The 19891-nt window shown below is 45.8% G+C and overlaps 2 protein-coding genes across 2 annotated transcripts in view; one reads left to right on the plus strand and one right to left on the minus strand.

The window, feature by feature from the left end:
* Positions 1-19891, plus strand: part of ZFYVE27 (zinc finger FYVE-type containing 27) — a 116664-nt gene that overhangs the window by 24046 nt on the left and 72727 nt on the right. The gene's annotated exons all lie outside the window — the stretch shown is intronic.
* SFRP5 (secreted frizzled related protein 5) lies at positions 3195-9457 on the minus strand. Its single transcript, XM_072626775.1, has 3 exons — positions 8693-9457; positions 6439-6516; positions 3195-4422 (listed from the first exon to the last, which is right to left on the minus strand). Exons 1-3 carry the CDS (start codon positions 9240-9242, stop codon positions 4076-4078), a joined length of 975 nt encoding a protein of 324 aa, XP_072482876.1. The 5' UTR covers positions 9243-9457; the 3' UTR covers positions 3195-4075.

Below are 19891 nucleotides of genomic sequence, written 5' to 3' on the forward strand. Positions count from 1 at the left end.
CTGTTCAAAGTTTGTTGAGTCTGTCATCCTCCGATCCACCTACATTTTTATATGCAAACCACATAAGGGATGGAGTAACCTAGAGTGAGGAAGACCTGGGTTCAAATTCTGCTTGACACACTTCCCAATTGTGTGACCTGGGCAAGTGACTTAACTTCTTTCCCCCTCAGTTTCCTCATCTGTATTTTAGTGTTGATAATAATAGTAATAGATAATAATAACTTCCCAGGGTTGCTGTGAAGATCAAGTGAGATACTGTATGTAAAGCACTTTGTAAACCATAAAGTGCTATGTGCATGTTAGCTATTGTAATATTTCCTCGAGCCAAATCCCTGTAATTTCTAAATGCACTCCTTATACCCCTCACAGCAGCAGCAGCACCTGCTTTCAAAGTAAGCTCTCAGGCCTAACATGTGTCCTACTAGCCACTGACTTTACCTCCACTGCAAGCCTGAGCAACTTGCCTCTCAGCAGCGTGATTTATCTCTGGTACACCAAGGGGGAGAGTTATTACTTTAGAGCCTGAAAGTCATCTGGTCTATTTTACATATGATGAAACTGAGGCATTGAAAAATTAAAGTTATTTGCCTGAGGTCACAGTTTTTGCCTTTGTTTGTAGCCTCAGTGCCTGGCATTTTAATAAATGCTTCATGATTTGGCTTAAGTAGTAAGTGGCAGAGAACCAGGATCCAAACCCCAGGTTCAGCTCTCTTCTGATACTATTTTCAGGTCCCCATGTACTACCTACTGGTCTAGCTTGGAGTGATTACTGGTCTTCCCCAAGTCCCCAAACGTGTCCTGGCCATTTCATGGTGCTTCTTAAACCCTGAACTTCCCATTTGTAGGGATGCCAGGGATCTGAAGGTCAAGAATGAGAGGGGCCATTGTTCAAACCCTCAGGGTAAGTTTGCTTGAATCCTGGCTTCCCTTGCTCCTCTCTGACAAATAAGCAGAATAAGAATAACTCACATTTATTTACCTTGTAGAGGCAGTGTGGTCAAATGGATAGAATGTTGGACTTAAGAGTCAGGAGAATCTGCTTTTGGATTTTGCCACTGACTGGTTATGTGACAGCAGGCACAGATAACTCTCCAAGGGTTTGTTGATGAAATCTGGGCACATAATGACTTGCCCAGAATTGCCACACATGGAGATCAGCATGAATCCTTCCCATCTTTGGACAAGGTTTGTGGAGCATTCTTGTGTCAAAAAAGCTGTGACTTAGTAGATAGGTTATTACCCCCATTTTACAGATGAGAACATTGGAATCCAGAGTATTAAGTGAATAGTTAGCTCATGAATTCCTCGTCTGCAAAAAAGGGGTTGTTGTGAAGATCAAGTGAAATAACAAATGTAAAGCATTTTGGAAACCTTAAAATGTTCTATAAATACTAGCTATTTTTATAATATAGGGCAGCTAAGTGTGGCGCTATGGTGCATAGAGTGCCAGGCCTGGAGTCAGGAAGGCTCATCTTCCTGAGTTCAAATCTGACCTCAGACACTTAATAGCTGTGTGACCGTGGGCAAGTCACTTTACCGTGTTTGCCTCAGTTTCTTCATCTGTAAAATGAGATGGAGAAGAAAATGGCAAGCCACTGTAGTATGTTTGACAAGAAAACCCTCAAATGGGGTCACAGAGAGTCAGACATGACTGAAATAACTGAACAACAACAAAAAATTTTATTATGATCACACAACTAGGAAGTGCCAGAGGGAAAATTCTAACCCAGCCCTCGACTCCCAAGTCCTCACCCTTTCCACTATACTGTGTTGCCTCTCAGTAAGAGGGATCTCCTGATTAGGAGGATCTGATTCCATGTACCCAGTCATTGGGTAACTGAACCTCTTCATTTATTCCCGTTATACAGTCACCTCTGACACCCACTTATCTTTCCAAGGAGTTGTCCAGTGAAAGTGATGACATCTACACTGGCCTTTGAGATCTAAAGACTTCACAGAAATACCAGACGGCTTAAAGAGAAGAGACCTGCTTTGGGGACTCAGATCTACTGCTAAGTTAACTGTGATCTTGGGCCAAGCACAGCTCAGCGTCCTGCCTCTGATCTCTTTTATCTCAAGGTTCTCTCTAGCCCCCATTACTTTGCAATTACCTGTTATGTATTTTGTATACTTAGCTGAGTGGATAGAGAGCTGGCCTCAGAGCCAGGAAGGCCTGGGTTCAAGTGCCTGCTGATCTGACTAACACACACATCACGTCTGTGTGACCCTGGGTAACACAACTTTTCAGTGCTCTAAGTGAGAGGTGTTGGACGTATGGGCTGTGTGAGGCCCAAGACACTGCTGAGCACTGCCCCAACCAGATTAAAATGTAACTGGGGAAAATGTAACTAAATAAAAATACAGTAAGATGTAGATAACATTGTATTTAAAAACTCAGTCAATCTGTGGCCTGCAGGGATCCTCATGGACCACTTTTCTATCTGAGTTTCACCCCATTGCTCTAGGGAATTCTTTATGTCTATAAATTGCAGAGAAGATGCCAAGCAGCCTGGTTTAGTAAGTTGTTCACCAGGAGCTCCTGCACCTGTAAATCCTATACCAGGCCTTATCTCTAGGTTTTATACGTCCTTATTTGTGGCTTGGAGGGTAGAAATGGTTTAATTTCTGTCTTTGTAGTCCCACTACCTGGCACAGTGTTTGGTATACGGTAGATGCTTAGTAGTAAGAATAATGAAGATGGCTAGCATTTATATAGCACTTTAAGGTTTGCAAAGTACTTTACACGTATTAGTTCATTTTATCGTCATGACAATCCTCAGAGTTAGGTGCTATTGTTATTACTACATTTTACCAATGTGGAAATTGAGGCAGGCAAAGGTGAAGTGACTTGCCCAGGGTCACACAGCTAGTACGTGTCTGAGGCTGGATTTGAACTCAGATCATCTTCATTCCAGGTCCAGTGCTCTTATCTACTTGACCATCTAATACCTCTGAGCATCTACAAAATGGAGATCCCATAACTTCCAGTGCCTACCTCAGAGGGCTTTTATGGGGAAAGCATTTGCAAACCTTAAATGTCAATTAGATTATTGTTCTTAATCTGCTAAGGATGAAGTGTATGTATTTCTGAATTCATAGGTGGAGCTGAAGTAAGGCTTCTTTCCTTCCAACTTGTCCCTCCCACCCCAATCTCTCTGACTGGTTAGGGAAAGAAACTCTTTGGTCCACTTCCATTGGTTGGTTTCTCTGGTTTAATTAGAAACTTACAAAAAACAAATGATGAATTCTCTAGCCCCAATGACCTCAGCACCAGCAATAATTTATGAGAAATGTTAAGGTTGGTGAATGAACGGTACTAATTGTATAGAGCTGGGGACTGGTCTTCCCCTTCAAAGTCGAGGCCAATGGTAGGTATGTAGGCCTAAATGGAAGGGTAGGGAAATGGGGGGAAAATTAGGTCAATAGTATAAGGGGAAGGAAGGGAGGTTGAAATTTGGAGGATGACCCCACAGTGCATTTACCTGGTGTTTCTAATTTCCTTTCCTTTTTGGAAGAAGTGAGGAGAGGAGCAGAGAGAAATTTGATGCTACTCAGGGTAGCTTATCATTTCAAAATGAGACCTTTCAGTCTTTGCTTCCAGACCATCCAACCCTACCTCCCTCTGGAAATAACCTCCTCAGTTTGTTCACTGACCTGCCCTCTCCTCATTCCCTCCCACCACCTGCTTGCTGAGACCTAGAGGACTCTCTCAACATGAGAAGACAAAGTGTTATCGGGATATAGACCAACTCCTTTGGTGCCAACAAGGGGCATCATAGTATATCTTGGCCAATGAGGATGACCCCATGACTCCATACCTTCCCTTAAGGCCAGGATATCACCTATGGGCCCATGGCAATAGGTTGCCAGATGGGCCTCGATTTGCTTGCCATTTCCTCCCACATGGAAACTGTCTTCCTTCCCACTCAAAGGCTCCATTGGGCATGGCAGTTGGAGCAGGAGGGAAGTCCAGGTTGGGGGGTGGTGGAAGAGGCAGCCAGTCCACAGGCCTGGGAGAAGAAAGCACCAGCTGAGACCAGGTGGGGCTGGGTGGGGGAGGAGGAAGGGCTGCCCTTTAGTGCTGCTCGGCAGCCCCATAGAAGAAGGGATAGTAGAGGGAGCAAGGGTAGGAGAACATGAACTTGACTGCAAACTTCATTTCCTTGTTCTTCTTCTCCCAGCGGTAGACAGCCGTAAGCAGAAGTTGCCCCTCTACCTTTCGCCCCATGATAAGGAAGTTCCCGGTCAGGTTGTCCAGCTGGGGGCAGGGACAGCTGGCCCCGTTCTTCATGTACAGCACCAGCTTCTTTGTGTCCTTGCGTTTTAAGGGTCCGGTTTTGAGTAGCTTCTTCTTCTTCTGGGCCCCAATGAGCTTCCGGTCGCCATTTTCACTTTTGATTTCTTTGATCCGCATTTTGACCACTGTGGGAGAGATGCAAGGGAAGAGGTCAGGAAGACTCATGGGAGGGAGGAAATCTATGTCCCGGAAGTGTCTAAAGTCCCTTTCACTTCTGAAATGCTGTTCTCTGTATTGTGCATGGGAAAGAGCACCAGACTGAAGGTCAGAGGACCTGGGTCCTCTGTCTGCTCTCAGCTTTGTGACCTTGGACAAATCACCCAGTCACCTTGAACTTTGTTTCCTCATCTGTAAAATGAAAATATCATATTGGTCTTGTCCCCCTCTTGCAGGGTACTCATGAGGATCAAATGAGATAATAGATGTGAAAGTGATTGTAGCTTTGCAAAATACCATACAGGTGTCAGGGGTCATCATTAAAAAAAGGGGACTTGTGGAAGGATAGGAAATATTCAGGAAGAGAAGTGTGCATGGGCTGCTGTCTGCACTGGTGGAGAGAGTAAATTGCATTGATGAAATAATAAATCCATCCAATCACTGATAATTATGTATAATATATAATAATTTATGTAGTATTTTAAAGTTTGCAAAGTACTTTAGAAATGTGATCTCATTTGATCCTCACAACAGCCCCGGGAGGTAGGCACTATTGCTGTCGCCATGTTACAGATAGGAAAGCTGAGGTTAAAGTCACTTGCCCAGGTTCACACAAATAGTAAGAGTCTGAGGAAGAATTTGAACTTGGATCTTCCTTACTCCAAGTCCAATGCTCTGCCCACTGTGCCACCTAGCGGCCATCCTATTGAAGTATGGTGTTTATTTTAAAGATGCCCATCACTACCCTGTCTTTGACTTCCACCCAACTCTGATGCTGACTGCTTCTGGGGAAGGTGTGGTGAGTTATTTAGTGGCAAGCATATGTAAACTTAGGGTTTCCAGAGGACTAGTACCGAGCAGTCAAAGTCCTGGGTATTTTAGATTATGGAGGTGTAGACTGAGGAAAAGTCTTGGGTTTTCAGGAAACCTGGTGCAAAGAAACTCTAACGAGATATAAATCTGTTAGGCAGGGAAGAGGAGTGTGTGAGCAGAGAGCACAAAGGTGCTAGGAGGCAGACCTGCTGGGGTCAGATAACTGGATTGTTTTACTGTATGACCTTAACCAAGTCACTTTTTGATCCAAGCCTCAGTTTCCCCATATGAGCCATTTCATCTGTAGACAGCTAGTGGGAAGCCTCTGATGGGTCAGGTTCTTAGAAGCAGCATAGTATATATAACTGGATTCTGGGCTTGCAGTCAGGAACACCAAAGTTCAAACCCATCCTCAGAAACTAACAGTATCACCTGGACATCTCAGTGATCTCTTTAACCTTGGGCAAAGCACAGCTCAGTACCCTCTCTGACAAGAGGGGGCTTACTGATCTCCTTGGTTCTTAACTTTCTCTTCTTTCCTTGAAATCTTACTTTGTAATTACCCATTATGTATTTTTTGTGTGTGTATGTATATGTATGTATGTATGCATGTATGTATCTGTCTTGTGGATAGAGATCTTTGAGCCTCAGTTTCTCCATCTGTAAAATGGGCACAATAATAATACTGAACTCATAGGGTTAATTGTTAAGAACAAATGAGACAATGTATGAAAAGCACTTCCGACATTAAACCAGTATAAATGCTGGCAATCATTACTTTTGAGAGGCTCTGTAGTGCAGAAGAAAGTGGTGTCAGAAGAGAGCTGAATTTGAATCCTATCTCTCACATATAGGAGCTATGTCTAATCACCTCTGTAAGCAACACTCAGCTTGCTCATCTGTAAAATGGAAGTATTATGCCCATAGTTTCTACTTCTGGGAATTTGTGGGGATCCAGTGATATCCTGGGCATACAAAGCACTTTGAAAACCCTAAAATTTGAAATAAATGTCAGATCTATTTAAGAGTAGGCTTTATGCCCACCTTTGTAAGTGGGCGATATACGTCTCCCGGAGAGACGCATACATGATACCTTGTATATGAATCTCTGAGCTTGCTGTGAGCCAGGTGGGGGCTCAATCTGAGGAGATCTCCCGGGCAGCCATACTCACCAAAGTCGCTGGAGCACATCTGTTCCATGAGGCCATCTGCACTATGCTCCATTTCACATTGGGCGCAGATCTTGGATACTGCAGAGAGAAGGAAGAGCTGATGCTCTTGGCTTTGGCCATCCTCACCACCTCCCTTTCTCATGGCTGTCCACTCTGATCACTGGGCCTATGGGGCCATAGGAGCGCTGACAACTGCATGCAGCACAAAGATAACCAATCCCCCTTAGTGAGAGTTCCTTTTCCCTGAGCAGATCTCCAGTTTATCCTGTCTTTGCCTGGTTTGTTCTTGCTTGTTCTCTCCCTTAGTAGACTGTGAGTTCCTTGAGAGCAAGGGCCAGTTTTGTCTTTCCTTGTATTCCTCACGCATAGTACAGTGCATGGCACATATAGGTATTTAACAAATGCTTGTCGACTTAACTTGACTTTGGATTCCTCTAGCCAAGGGAGAAAGTGAGGAAGAGATGGTGAGCAAGGCACTGCCAACTACACTATCCCCCTGTAGCCTCAATTTGTGGGCACAATCTGGGCCCCTTCTCCCGCTTCCCTCCATTTTAGAGTGATGATTACTCCTGCTGGTTCCCTACTCTGTTATTGACCCAGCTCCCTCACTGGGCTAACCCCACCGGCTAGTCTATAGGTCACAGAATCACAGATTAAACCTGGAAAGGATCTTACAGACCACTTCATCCAACCCTCCCATTTTACAGCTGAGGGAGTGGAGGCCCAGGGGAATCTGTTATGTAACTTGCCTAAAGTCACACAGGTAGTAATCATCAAAGGCAGGATTTAAATCCAGGTTCACAGAGTCTGGCACCAAGTGAGACAGTGCAGTCATGCAGTCATAGTCATGCCAATGCTAGCTGATCCCACTTCTCACAGGCTAGAGCTCTCTAGTCGCATAGTCTCAGGGTCTGCAACCTGATTTCCCCCAACACTGTGGGACAGCAGATACAGAATCGCTTTGGTCCCTCCTAGTCATGCTCAGTAAAAATGTTTCTTTTATCTGGCTAGAGGGAGTTAAGGAGTAGTTAAGGGGATACTGTTGGAAAGCATAAGGTCAGGCATCAGAGTGGGCTTCCCGTTAAGGAAGAGTCTGAAATGGTCAGGTCCTTTCAATAGTTTCCCCCTCAACCCTTTGGGGAAAAAAAGTCCAATCAGCAGAATGCCCATTCTAGAGTGTTTCTGTTTATTTTGGAATTGTGTACCGGACTTTCGCTTGGGGGCATACCTAGGGACTCCACAGTTAGCCTAGAGAACAGGACTTCACTGACAGGTAAAGAAGGGGTAGGGGAGGGCACTTCTTTGGGTCAGTGTTGGATTCCAGCTAGATCCCCCTCCCCCACCTCATGGGCCAAGGAGGGTAAGTGAGGGGGACTAGAAGAGGGGGAGCCTAAACAGAGGGACTTGTTTGCATTTGGTCTCCAAGGAGGGAAGAGGAGGGAACTCCGGTTTTAGGCTGGGAAAATGTGTCTCACTGATGTTGCTTCTGGCTTCCTCTTCTTCGCTCTTTCTTTCCACTGATCCCAGAGCCCTCTTCCTTCACTCTCTTTGTCTCAACCCAGAAGGCTAAGACCTCAGGGCAGGTTAAGACTAGACCTTTATAGAAGGCCCTCCGGAGCTCAGCCTCAAAGTCTTACTTCTCCTTGGGCTCTTGTGAAAGAATGAGGGTTTTTTTTTTTTTTGGGAGGGGGGGGGACACGAGTTTATTTTGTGGATTAGCATGCCATCAGGTCAATCTTGGATAGGATTTAGAGTCTACCTGTGGTGGGTGGTAGAGAGAGTATTGGACTGGGGCCACTTGGAACTCACAAGTCCCACGAAAAAGATTGTGGGGAGGGTTGTGAAGCATGGCCCAGAGTGAGAGCTAAGACAGTGGAATCCCAACCCAGGCCAAGGCGCTAGTTCCCTTGCTGGCCAGGTGACTTCACTTTTCATTGCCTCAGTTTCCCCTTTATTTCTGTGCCTGGGCTTGGGGAGTGGACTGCGAGAGAGATGACAGGGACAAAAAGCCACTCAGACGCATTCCTTTGTTATTCCAAGGGACAAGGTGAGGAGAGAAGTTGGAACTTGTGTTGGGAAAAAGCTGGAGTGAAAGTGGTTCAGCGCAGGAGCAAGAGAAGTTTTGGAGAGGTTGGGGGCAGAGGGTGCATCCAGCATGGGGAGTGGGAACTGAACTGGGGAGGCAAGAGAGGGCACACATTTAGGAAGCCTTGGCGCCCTGCGTTCCACCGACACCCCAGTGATCGCTTGCTACCTGGCGGCACTGTGGCCTGCACGTGGCCGAACTGCACGGTGATGCACAGGTCGTTGTCCAGAGGAAACTTGTGGCAGTGCAGCATCTCGGGCCAGGGGAAGCCGTAGGAGCCCATGAGCGGGGAGCAGCCGTCGCGCACCGCCTCGCAGAGCGAGCGGCAGGGGTAGATGGGCCGGTCCAGGCAGACGGGGGCGAAGAGCGAGCACAGGAAGACCTGCGTGTCCGAGTGGCAGCGCTTGGCCAGCAGCGGCACCCAGCTGCTCGCCTGCTGCTTCACCTCGGCCAGGCTCTCGTGCTCCAGCAGGTTGGGCAGCCGCATGCGCTTGTAGCCCACCGTGTGGCAGAGTGCCAGGTCAGCCGGGATGTCCAGGCACTGCGGGGGCTTGGAGTAGAAGCGCCCCCCGCCTCCGCCGGGCAGGGGCTCCGCCTGCCAGCTGTAGTAATCATACTCCTCGGCTCTGGCAGCCGGAGCGCCCGGCACCACCAGCAGCCCCAGCCCCAGCCCCAACCCCAGCAGCAGCCGCCGGAGCATCGTCCGCGCGCCCCGCATCTCTCCCTCTCTCTCTGCGGCCTCGGGCCAGGGCTCGGGCAGCTCCCCCAGCCCCCTGCCGCCCAAGCCGTCGCCTGGCGGGTCCCGGTCCGCTGGCTGGCCGCTTTGCTTCGGGCGCGCTGAGCGCAGCGCAGGAGCTAAGTGTGTGTCTTCTGCAGGTTCGGCTCCCGGGCGGGCCGATTGAGTAACCCTGGCGCCACCCACCTCGGAGCGCTGGCTGTACCCCGCCGATTAGCCGCAGCCAATCTCCTGCGGCCCATGGCCCCGGGGCAGCAGGGAGGCAGGTCTGACCCCCCTCGCCCACTCCATCCTCCTTACCCCCCTTCCCAGCACACAGGCGGGCGCGCCCTGTCCCGAGCCCCTACGCTCTCCCTGCTTCCCCCTTCTGGGCCTCTGGCCCCTTGCCTTTCTGCCTCTTGCTCCTTCTCTTTCTTCTGCCCTCGGTCCGGTGCATCTCCCTGAGAGCCTTTTCCCCCAACATCAATTCCCGCTTATCTTGCTCCCCTCCTGTTCCTTCTCTCGCTCACTTAGCTTTCTTATCTCTATCCCCTCGGGCCCTCTCCTGTCGCTCTGGTTTCTCTTCCCTCACACCTCTGCCCCCTCCTTTTTCTCCCCATCCTTGCACTGGTTTACTGACCCTCCTCGTCCAAGTTAGACTGATCTTCATTAGGATCCTTGCTACCGAGTCCTTGCGCCTTTGTTAGGTCATGGTAGGCTGCGTTAGAAGATACATTTTCATGACTTAACCTGGAATCCTTATATTAGCCATCCACGGGCCCTGAGGCGGGGTTGAGTTGGGCGTCGGACTTTTTGTGGCACAGATATACTGAGGCTCTGTCTCTGCCAGAGGGAAAGCCTGCCTCAGGATAGATGTTCCAGGGTCCCTTTCTTGTCTCATCTCCCATGCTTGAGCTTCAGTTTTGGAAATCTTCATTTACCTCCTTGATCCTTCAAGTCCTTGTGAGCTGTGAGGTAGGAAATGCAAGTATTATGATCCCCTTAGAACCATAGCCAGCATGGGAAATAAGGACTTTGCCTCCGAATGCCAACATAACAGGTTAAGAGAGAAATTCCTTCCTGAGGTACCGCAGTTTGTCTTGATGAGCGGGGAGGCGGTGAGTGGGAATTTTGGGAGATGAGTGGCTCCTTTTCCATTATCCCCTTGCCTTCTAATTGGACTGGCTTTCCTCTATGCCACTCACCAACCCCGATCTCCATCTTCCTTTGCCCTTGGCATGATTTCTACTACTTATGACTACTCACTTTATCTTATAGAGGAGGAAACAATGACTTTTCCAAGGTCTCTTTGGTCATGGGTCTCCTCCTTGCATCTGCTGAGATATTGCTTCTTCTGCCTTTAAGAAGGACAGGGCAGAGCTAGTGATTGGTGAGTTGGGGAAAGAGTACAAAGTGATGGCAGTACCCCCCCAAACCTGGCTTGTTCTGGTATAATGGAAGAGCAGACCTGGTGGTGCCAAACTGGGTTTGAGTTCCAGCTCTGTCACTGGCTGGTTGTGCAGCCATAGGGAAGTCCCACAATGTCTCTGAATCTCACTTTCCTCTTTTGTAAAATGAAGATAACAATACTTGCACTGAATCACAGGGATGTTTTGAGGAAAGAAATTTGTAAAACATGAAGTGGTACAGAAATAACCATTGTTATTACTAAGTCCAGTCCCGCCAACCTTGATCAGGAATTTTGGCCAAGGTTCCATTGAAGGGCTCAGGATGGCAGCTCAGGCTCCTGAGGTGCCCATGTTTACCCCCTAAGGGCTGGGCACCAGCTGGGACTTGCACCCTCAAGGGGACTTGGCCTTGGACAGCTGGGGGAGTAGGAGCCCCCCAGGTACTTGGGTAAGGTGCTGGCTGCCCTTCAGTGCCCCACAAGTCTGCTGTTCTTGGCTGCTCAGCCTGCTGGCCTCACAGAGAGATGCATTGTTGCTTTGGGCAGTTTCGTAAGACCTGCTTACAACACCCTCTGAGAGCTGGGGTGGATACCTGGCAGTCCTTTTGGGGCAGTAACTCTTTGGGGTAGGAAAAGCCAAACAATCTCTCCACCCCCCCCCACCCCCCCAAATACAGATGGGAATGCAGGCAAATGTTCTATGGAAAGGTGGCTCTGAGGGAGTTCAGGTATCAGGCCTAAGGCTGACTTCTGGGGCACTCTGTCCTGGAGCAGAGGATTTGGGCCTCGCTTCAGGGTAGCAGGGGCTCCGCAAGTGCCCTTATAACAATTTTGAACATCCAGGTTTCAAACCATAGACTGGTATAGCTGGACTAGACCTTATGTGTGTGTGTGTGTGTGTGTGTGTGTGTGTGTGTATGTGACATTTAGTCCCACTTCCTTGCAGAGGAGGAAACTGAGGCTCAGAGAAGGGAAATTAATTGCGCAAGGTCTTGTTGCTTAGTGGGACTAAAACAAAGTTCTCCTGATTCCCAGATTTAGTGGAAGTCCTTGGTATTCTACTACTCTGCCACTCAAGGATCTCATGGTAATAGAATAAAGTGAATCAAGTGGATGCTAGTTACTGTCTTGTGGAGGCTGTATGAGTGACAGATGGACCCCTGGAGTCCCAGCCAATAACTCTGGCAAGGGAGAAGGAACTGGTAGGGAGGAGGATGCTGGAATTAACATTGTACCTGAGAGAAGGAGAAGAGTGTTTCAGAAAAACATGGAATGTTTGAGTTGGAAGGGACCATAGCTGTAATCTAAGGGGCCAGATGGAGCCACAGTGACCTGGAGTCCTGAGTTCAAATCCTGCTTCAGAGATTATTAGCTTTGTGATTCTGAGCAAGTTGCTTAAGGTTGTTCTGCCTCAGTTTTCTTACCTGTATAATGGGGATAATAATAGCATGTACCTCCCCCAGGGCTATTGTGAAGCTAAAATGAGATAGTATTTGGAAAGTGCTATATAAATGGTAGCTAATATTAATTATTATTAGTTATCATTATTATTATTTAGCCCAGCCCTTCTGTTAACCATTCTGCAGAGCAATGATTCAAACTATCTAATAGAAGGGACACACTGAACTGACCTGGTCCCCTAAGATCAGTGTAGACTGGTCAGAGTGGCTGCTCAAGGAGTTAGATGTCACAGGAGAGACCTGGGAAAGGCAAGCGCTCAAAAGATTTCAGTGGACTTTGGGAATGTAGTGTGATTGACAGTAATTTGAGCATATTGCTTCCATGTAGACAGAAGGTAGAGAATTTCTCTGTTTCTTCTTAGAAACTGTAAGGGAAGGCTTTGTGAGGAGAAGGAAGGAAAGGGAGGGTCCCTTTTTTTGTTTGGTCTGTTTGGTCAGACTTGATGCCTCGGGGTCTAAGAGAAAGGCTCTGGGTCACATAGGCCTCAGGGAGTTATTTCTCTTCTAGATGACCAAGGGAGATATTAAGAACCTCATGGGTAAGAGAAGGCCAACGAGTGAAGGGGAAAGGGAGGGCAGGAGAGGGAGGGGGAGGCAGGGCACTTAAGGGAACACAGAATCAACAATGGCTTTATTAAGGAATAGGAGAATTGGGGAGGAGGAGGCATGGGGACAAGGATGCTGATGCCCAAGTCTTGGGGGCCAATGACGAGATTGTACTTCTCATTGGAACCAGGGTCGTGGCCTGGAACTGTTGGACACTTGAACTTGAGGCCATACTGATGGGCCCTGACTTCTTTCCCCAGCCCAAAGAAAGGCTCCTCTGTGTTCTGTTTCAATCCTCCCTCTAACTCACCCATTGGTTCAGTGATGGAGTCTCTGGGGGCCTTCAGGCTGCAGGGGAGGATCTTCCCCATGCTGGTGTGCATAGCTCTGGGACACTGAGCACTTGGGAGGACTGCTGCATACCTTCTTCAATGAGAATTTACTTACCAGGATCATGGAGAATTGGGAATTGGACTGGGGTGTGAGTCTCTCTTTGGATCTCTTCTCCTACTTTCCCCCACATCCTTCAAGAGCCAGCACAAATACCATTTTCTGCAAGTGGTCTTTTCCCACTCTCCTTAATGCTAATGACTTCTGTTTGAGATTACCTTCCATTTCCACCGTGCACACATCTTGCTTCTAGGCAGTTATTTTATATGTTGTCTCTCTCAGTAGAATTCAAGTTTTTTGAAGGCAGGGCCTGTGTTTTTGCTTTTCTTTGTATCTATTCCTAATGCCTAGGACATTGAAAATCTTTAATAAATGCTTGTTGACTAAATGATGACCTGGATTAGCTATTGATGTCTCCAAAGTTGAGAATGAAATGCTGAGACCTTTTCTTCCCATAAAACCGTAAAAGGCTTTCTCTGGGGGTGGGGGGAAGAGAGGGTATATACAGTTTTCAATCAATCACTCAGTCAAGTAAACATTTTCAATAAATAAATTAATTAATTTTTAGTTTTCAACATTCATTTCTATAATTCTATAATATTTCCATTATAGAATATTATAATATTTCTATTTCTTAAATTTTCCCTGCTTTCCTCCTTTTCCCCCTCCCCAAGATGGTGTGCAATGTGATTATAGGCTCTACATAGACATTCTTATTAAACATATTTTCACATTAGTCATGTTGTATAGAAGAATTAGAACAAATGGGAGGAACCATGAGAAAGAAAAAACAAAACAAAACTAAAAAGATAATAAAGTCTGCTTTGATCTGCATTCAGACTCTGTATGTGGGTGACATTTTCCATCATGAGTCTTTTGGAGTTGTCTTAGATCCTTGCATTGCTGAGATGAGCTAAGTCTATCAAGATCAGTCATCACACACTGTGGCTGTTACTGTGTACAGTGTTCTCCTGGTTCTGCTCACTTCACTCAGCATCAGTTCATAGAAGTCTTTCCAGGTTTTTCTGAAGTCCGTCTGCTCATCATTTCTTATAGCACAATAGTATTCCCAAGTAAACATTTATTAAGTGCCTTCTTTGTTCCAGGCAGTATACTAAGTGCTGGGATGCAAAAAGAGGCAAAGGAGCTTATAATCTAATGATTTTTTTCATCCTGTCTTAGTAGAGAGGATCTACCTACAGTTACTCACAAGGAACTCTTTCAAACTAGGATTTAGAGGGGTAAAAGGGCAGATGTTAAGGGAATACAAGAACTTAGTTTAGTGAGGAGACAGGTGTCATAGGGTATGGATTGAGAGTCAGGAGACCTGAAGTCAGTTCAATTAAATTCAAAAAGTAGTTATCAATTAACAGTCATTTAGCGTTCAGTTACAATGTGCTGGACACTATGTTAGGTCCTGGAGATACGTAGAAAATAGTGAAACAATTCCTACCCTCAAGAAGCTTATATTCTGTTAGTCAAGACAACATGCACATAAATAGGAATATAATTTGTTGTTGTTGTTTAGTCATTTCAGTTGTGTTCGACTCTTCATGACCCCATTAGGATTTTCTTGACAGAAAGGCTGGAGTTGCTTATCATTTTCTTCTCCAGCTCATTTGAGAGATGAGGAAACTGAGGCAAAGACAAACAGGGTCCCCATGTCACCCAGCTAGTAAGTGTCTGAGGATGTATTTGAACTCAGATCTCCTAGCACTCTATTCATTGTGCCACCTGGCTGCCCAGGAATATGCTAAATGCATATAAAATAAATCCATGGTAATTTTGAGAAGGAGAGGAAAGTTATTTATGAAGCACCTACTTTATGCCAGTCACTGTGTTAAATACTTTACAAATAGTATTCCGTTTGATTCTCACAAACTTCTGCAAAGTAGATGCTGTTATTTCCCCCATTTTATAGTTGAGGAAACAGGCAGAAGTTAAATGACTTGCCCAGAGATTCCCAGCTGGTATCTGAGGCTGTATTTGAACTCAGGTCTTTCTGACTCCAAACTCAGTACTCTGTCCCCTCTATACCTCCTAGTTGACTCAGCACAGCCTGAGGAAAATGAAAGAATGTTGAGTATGAGGAACACAGTAAGAAAGCCACAGAATCCCTATGGACCCAGAGTTAGATGCAAGGGAGCTGGAGGACTGAAGTAGCCCCTGCCCTCGATGAGCTTAAAGTCTACTAGGGAAGTCTAGCATATGCACAAATGAGTATAACACAAAGTAATTCAGATGGAAGCAGAGGATCAACAGCTGGGGCTAGGCAGAAAAGGCTTATGGAAAGGAGACCCCAACCAACTGGATTGAAAATTAGTCAAAAAGCATTTGTTAAGTGCCTATTAGGGGCTGAATATTATGCTAATAATAACAGCTAACATTTACATAGTGCCTCCTGTAAGTCAGGCAATGTGCTAGATACTTTACAAATATTATCTCATTTTATCTTCATAATAACCTTGAAAGTAGGTGCTATTATTATCCCCATTTTACAGATGAGGAAACTGAGGCAAACAAAGATTAAATGACTTGCTGGAGGTCACCCAGGTAGGTGCTTTTACTGTCCCCATTTTATGGATGAGGAAACTGAGGGAAACAGAGCTTGAGGGACTTGCTCAAGGTCACACAGCTAGTAATCATCAGGCTAATTTTGCACTCAGGTCTTCCTGACTCCAAGTCCAGTGCTCTATGCACTATGGCCCCACCTAACTGCCTCTCAATGCAGATACAAATACAAAAGGCAGTTGTAGAAAGTGGGGAAGCTGGTACAATATTGAAGATCTGTGTATTATTTTTCAAGGGAAAGATGAAGTGGGATTTGAGGTCTCAGCTCAGTGCCCTAGTCCCAGCTCTGTCCCACTGAATTGGGTGAATCACTTCTCAGCTGTATAATGAGAGGGTAGGTGACCAGAAAATCTCTAAGGTTCCCTCCTGCTCTGATGTTCTGAGTCTATGATTCTGCCTGCTAGACAAACACATGATTAGGTGCCAAATGAGGTGGTCCTACCTGTAGGTGCAGTTGGAATTTGGAGAAGGGAGAGGTCAGTGTGAGTTTCACTGGCTGGAAAAAACCCCTAGAGAACATGGGCAATGGAAGATGGGTTGGATTTGAGTAGGAAGGAAGGAAACAAGCATCTATTGAATGCCAATTATGTGCCAGGTACTGTCCTAAATGCTTCATGAATATTTATTTGATCCTCACAACCACCCTGGGAGGTATTATTATTATTATTATACCTATTATTATTATACCTATCTTACAGTTGAAGAAACTGAGGCAACCAGAGGTTAAGAGACTTGAGGCTCAGAGAGGAACAGTGATTAGCACAAGGTGGTCAAGCCAGATTTTAAACTCTGGTTTTCTGTCTGCCAATCCAGTGTTCTTGCTAATACTGCACATCACGTATGGTGGATGGTGAAGATATGGATCTTATTGGTGGGGTACAAAGATATTGAAGTGGTTTGCCATTTTCTTCTCCAGCCCACTTGACAGATAAAGAAACTGAGGCAGACACAAACAAGGTTGCCCCCTGTCACATAGCTAGTAAGTGTCTGAGGATGTACTTGAACTCAGGTCTTCCTCACTCCAGCCCCAGCACTCTAACCATTGTGCCACACTAAACGCATATAAAATAAATACAAGGTAATTTTGAGAAGAAGAGGAAATGCCCTGCAGGACTCTGGAACTGCAGTGACAAGGCGGTATTGGGAAGGAAAGGGTGAGCAGGGGGTTAAGAACTGGGGTCTGAGTAAGAAGAGCCTGCTGGCTACGTTCTCACTAGCAGGCATTTATGGGTTTCCTCTACTTCATGAGGATGGCCCTGTTCATGAGACCAAAAAGAAGGACTGGAAGGGCAATAGCCGGAGAGATTTGCAAGATCTCTGCCCAGCACTGCTGAGGGTGGGAAAATTGTAGCAAAGAGCTCCCAAAGTTCCCAAGTTAACCCTGCTGTGACAAGTTCCTTAGGAAGAAGCATGAGTAACTGAGGAATCTTCCTCTTTTCACTGGGGTGAGAGATTCATGGGTTTGTGTGGAGGCAAGGGGAGGCTAGTTCTCTCTTCCCTCATGGAAATGGTAGGAGGGTTGCGGGAGAGATTGGGCTCCTCATCTCTTCTCTTTTAAAAACATATTTAAAATTAAAATTTACTTTTTTTTTTAATGAACAGAAATCCATCTTCTCTCCCTCCTATCTTTTCCTTCACCATAGAAAAAGAAAGAAAAACAAAACCCTTATAACCAACATGCATAGTCAAGTAAAACAAATTCCTGTGTTGGCCATGTGCCCAAAATATGTCTCACTCTGTGCCCTGAGGCCTTCCCCTCTGTCAGGAGGTAGGTATAGCGTGCTTCATCCTTGTGATCCAGGAGGGGTTAGGAGGAAATAAGGGGGCTTGTTTGGGCTGTCAGTGGAGGGGAGTTTGAATGCTGATAGTACCACAATGCTTGAAATTTTAAGGAAATTGAGTGGTATAATAGCACCATGGAAAGAAATTTGGAATCTGAGCACCTTAGTTTTAATTCTGTCTCAGTTACATGTCTTTCAGTGTGACCATCATTTATTTCTCTTAATTGCCCTGGGCCTCAGTTGCTCAGCTATAAAATCAGGAGGTGGTACTAGGGGACCTCTAAGGTCCTTTCCAGCTTTAAACCTGTGATACTCTGATGAGGTTCTTTACCACTGACCTAGTAGCAAAAGGGAGATCAAAGGAGAGAGGACACTGTCAATAGATGGGAGTAATGAGACACTGAGAGTGTTCAGCACCTAAGGAGAAATAGGACATCAGGCTGCCAGTAGCAATTGGACATTTTTTCACATTGGAGGGAGATTTCATCAGAGGTGAAATGGGATAGTGGAAGGAGGGCTAGACTAGAAACCACTGGGACTTTGGTTGAAATCTTGCTCTTAGCGCTTTACTAGTGGGACCATTGACAAGCTGCTTGACATCTTGGAGCTTCTGTTTCCTTATCTGTAAAATGGGGATGCTGATAGCACCTGCTTCATAGTTGTGAGGCCCAGATGAGATCATGTATATAAAGTACTTTGTAAACTTAAAAATGCTATGTAAATGCTAGCTGTTATCAGAGTCTATAATCTGAGGTGAATGTGAATTTGTTCATCCAATCCCAAATCTTTGAAATGGATAACACGTTGGGGGAGAGGAAGAAAGAGAGAAACAGAGACAGAAAGAGACAGAGAGAGAGAGAGAGAGAGAGAGAGAGAGAGAGAGAGAGAGAGAGAGAGAGAGAGAGAGAGAGACTGAGATACAGACAAAAGGGAAAAGAGGAAGGGAGGAAGGGATGGAGGGAGAGAGAGACATATAGAGGGGAGAGAAAGGGAAGAAGGGGGAAGAGAGAGAGCAAACAGCCCAACTTCTTAAATTGAATTGATCTGTTTGACACAGTGGATGGTAAACTCAAGGAACTTACTTTCTCAAAAGGCAGCACACACTGATCGCATAAATTGGCTCACGGAGGACTTAGATAAACACAGGGATGGTAGATCCTCTTTCACACACAGGGGAAGGAATTCATAGAACTTGTGACCTTAGACAGTGGTGCTTTGCTATGTTTTTGATGTGCTGTGATTTCAAATGTGCAGCCCCTCCACTGATACAGATCATGGACCACCCATTATTCCTCATCCTTTCCTTTCCTCATCCTTTCCTTTCCTTTCCTCATCCTTTCCTTTCCTTTCCTTTCCTTTCCTTTCCTTTACTTTCCTTTCCTTTCCTTTCCTTTCCTTTCCTTTCCTTTCCTTTCCTTTCCTTTCCTTTCCTTTCCTTTCCTTGCCTTGCCTTGCCTTGCCTTGCCTTGCCTTGCCTTGCCTTGCCTTGCCTTGCCTTGCCTTTGCCTTGCCTTTGCCTTGCCTTGCCTTTCTTTCCTGCCCTGCTCATCCTGTACTATGCTTGCTGATGACTTTGCATAAATTCTTCATCAAGGAACCATCTAACTTGTTTGAAGCTTGCCTCTACTTCTTTTAGTGTCTCCAGGGCACCAGTCAACCACTTGAGCTACCCATATGTTATCTCTACTCCCACTATTTGATAGGCCTATCTCCTTTTCTTCCTGCTAATGCCCTGAAGATCCTTAATGATGCTTTTCGCATCATTCTTCAAGGGTCAGTAGTCATGGTTGATAATATGCTTCAGCCACGCCCATACAATTTTCTGTTGCCCTGTGGGTCAGCTGCCACTTTGATGTTTCTGAGATCATGGCTTTCCTGTATTCATAGCCATATAGCACCACCAGGAAAATATTGGTGCTAAAAACCAAGCCTTTTCTGACAAGGAGTAATGTAGGATCACTCTTGAGTCCCCCAAGTGTGATCCAGCCCAGTCAATCTCCTCCTACTCAGTGCTACCAAGAGGTGGCACAAACTGAAAATATGGGCTTAAAAAAGATTTAAATAAATGCATAGATGTTAAATAAATGCATGGATGACTGATCCATGGTACGTTACTAAGGGAAACGAGGCAGTTTGGGCTGGGGGGTAATAATAGCTGACATTTAAATATATAGCTCCACCACATGCTGTTTTAAATGATGGCTGTTTGATTATGAGCTTGTTACATACCCTTCCTGAGACCCATAGAATCATAGATTTAGAGCTGGGAGGGATCTTAGAGGCTATGAAGTCCAACCCCCCTCTCCCCATTTTATGGAGGCTAGGAGGAATTAAGTGTCTTGTTAAGGGTCATACATGGCATTATTGGAACTCAGGTCTTCCTGACTTAAACCTAGAGTTCTCCCCATTGTAATATCTAGAGGCTCAGAGTTTTCTCATCTCCAGAATAAGAATAATAAACCTTATAATAGCAACCTTGAAAAATATCAGAGCACA

Source organism: Notamacropus eugenii, chromosome 1 (genome assembly GCF_028372415.1).
Source record: "Notamacropus eugenii isolate mMacEug1 chromosome 1, mMacEug1.pri_v2, whole genome shotgun sequence".
NCBI lineage: Eukaryota > Metazoa > Chordata > Mammalia > Diprotodontia > Macropodidae > Notamacropus > Notamacropus eugenii.

What these genes read in the sequence shown, in the direction of transcription:
- SFRP5 (XM_072626775.1), bottom strand. Translation starts at nt 9,242, where the DNA reads ATGCGGGGCGCGCGGACGATGCTCCGGCGGCTGCTGCTGGGGTTGGGG. An exon ending in GCAGGCCACAGTGCCGCCAG is followed by an intron (nt 6,517 to 8,692) that starts GTAGCAAGCGAT and finishes TTCTCTCTGCAG; the next exon opens with TATCCAAGATCTGCGCCCAA. An exon ending in GATGTGCTCCAGCGACTTTG is followed by an intron (nt 4,423 to 6,438) that starts GTGAGTATGGCT and finishes TCTCTCCCACAG; the next exon opens with TGGTCAAAATGCGGATCAAA.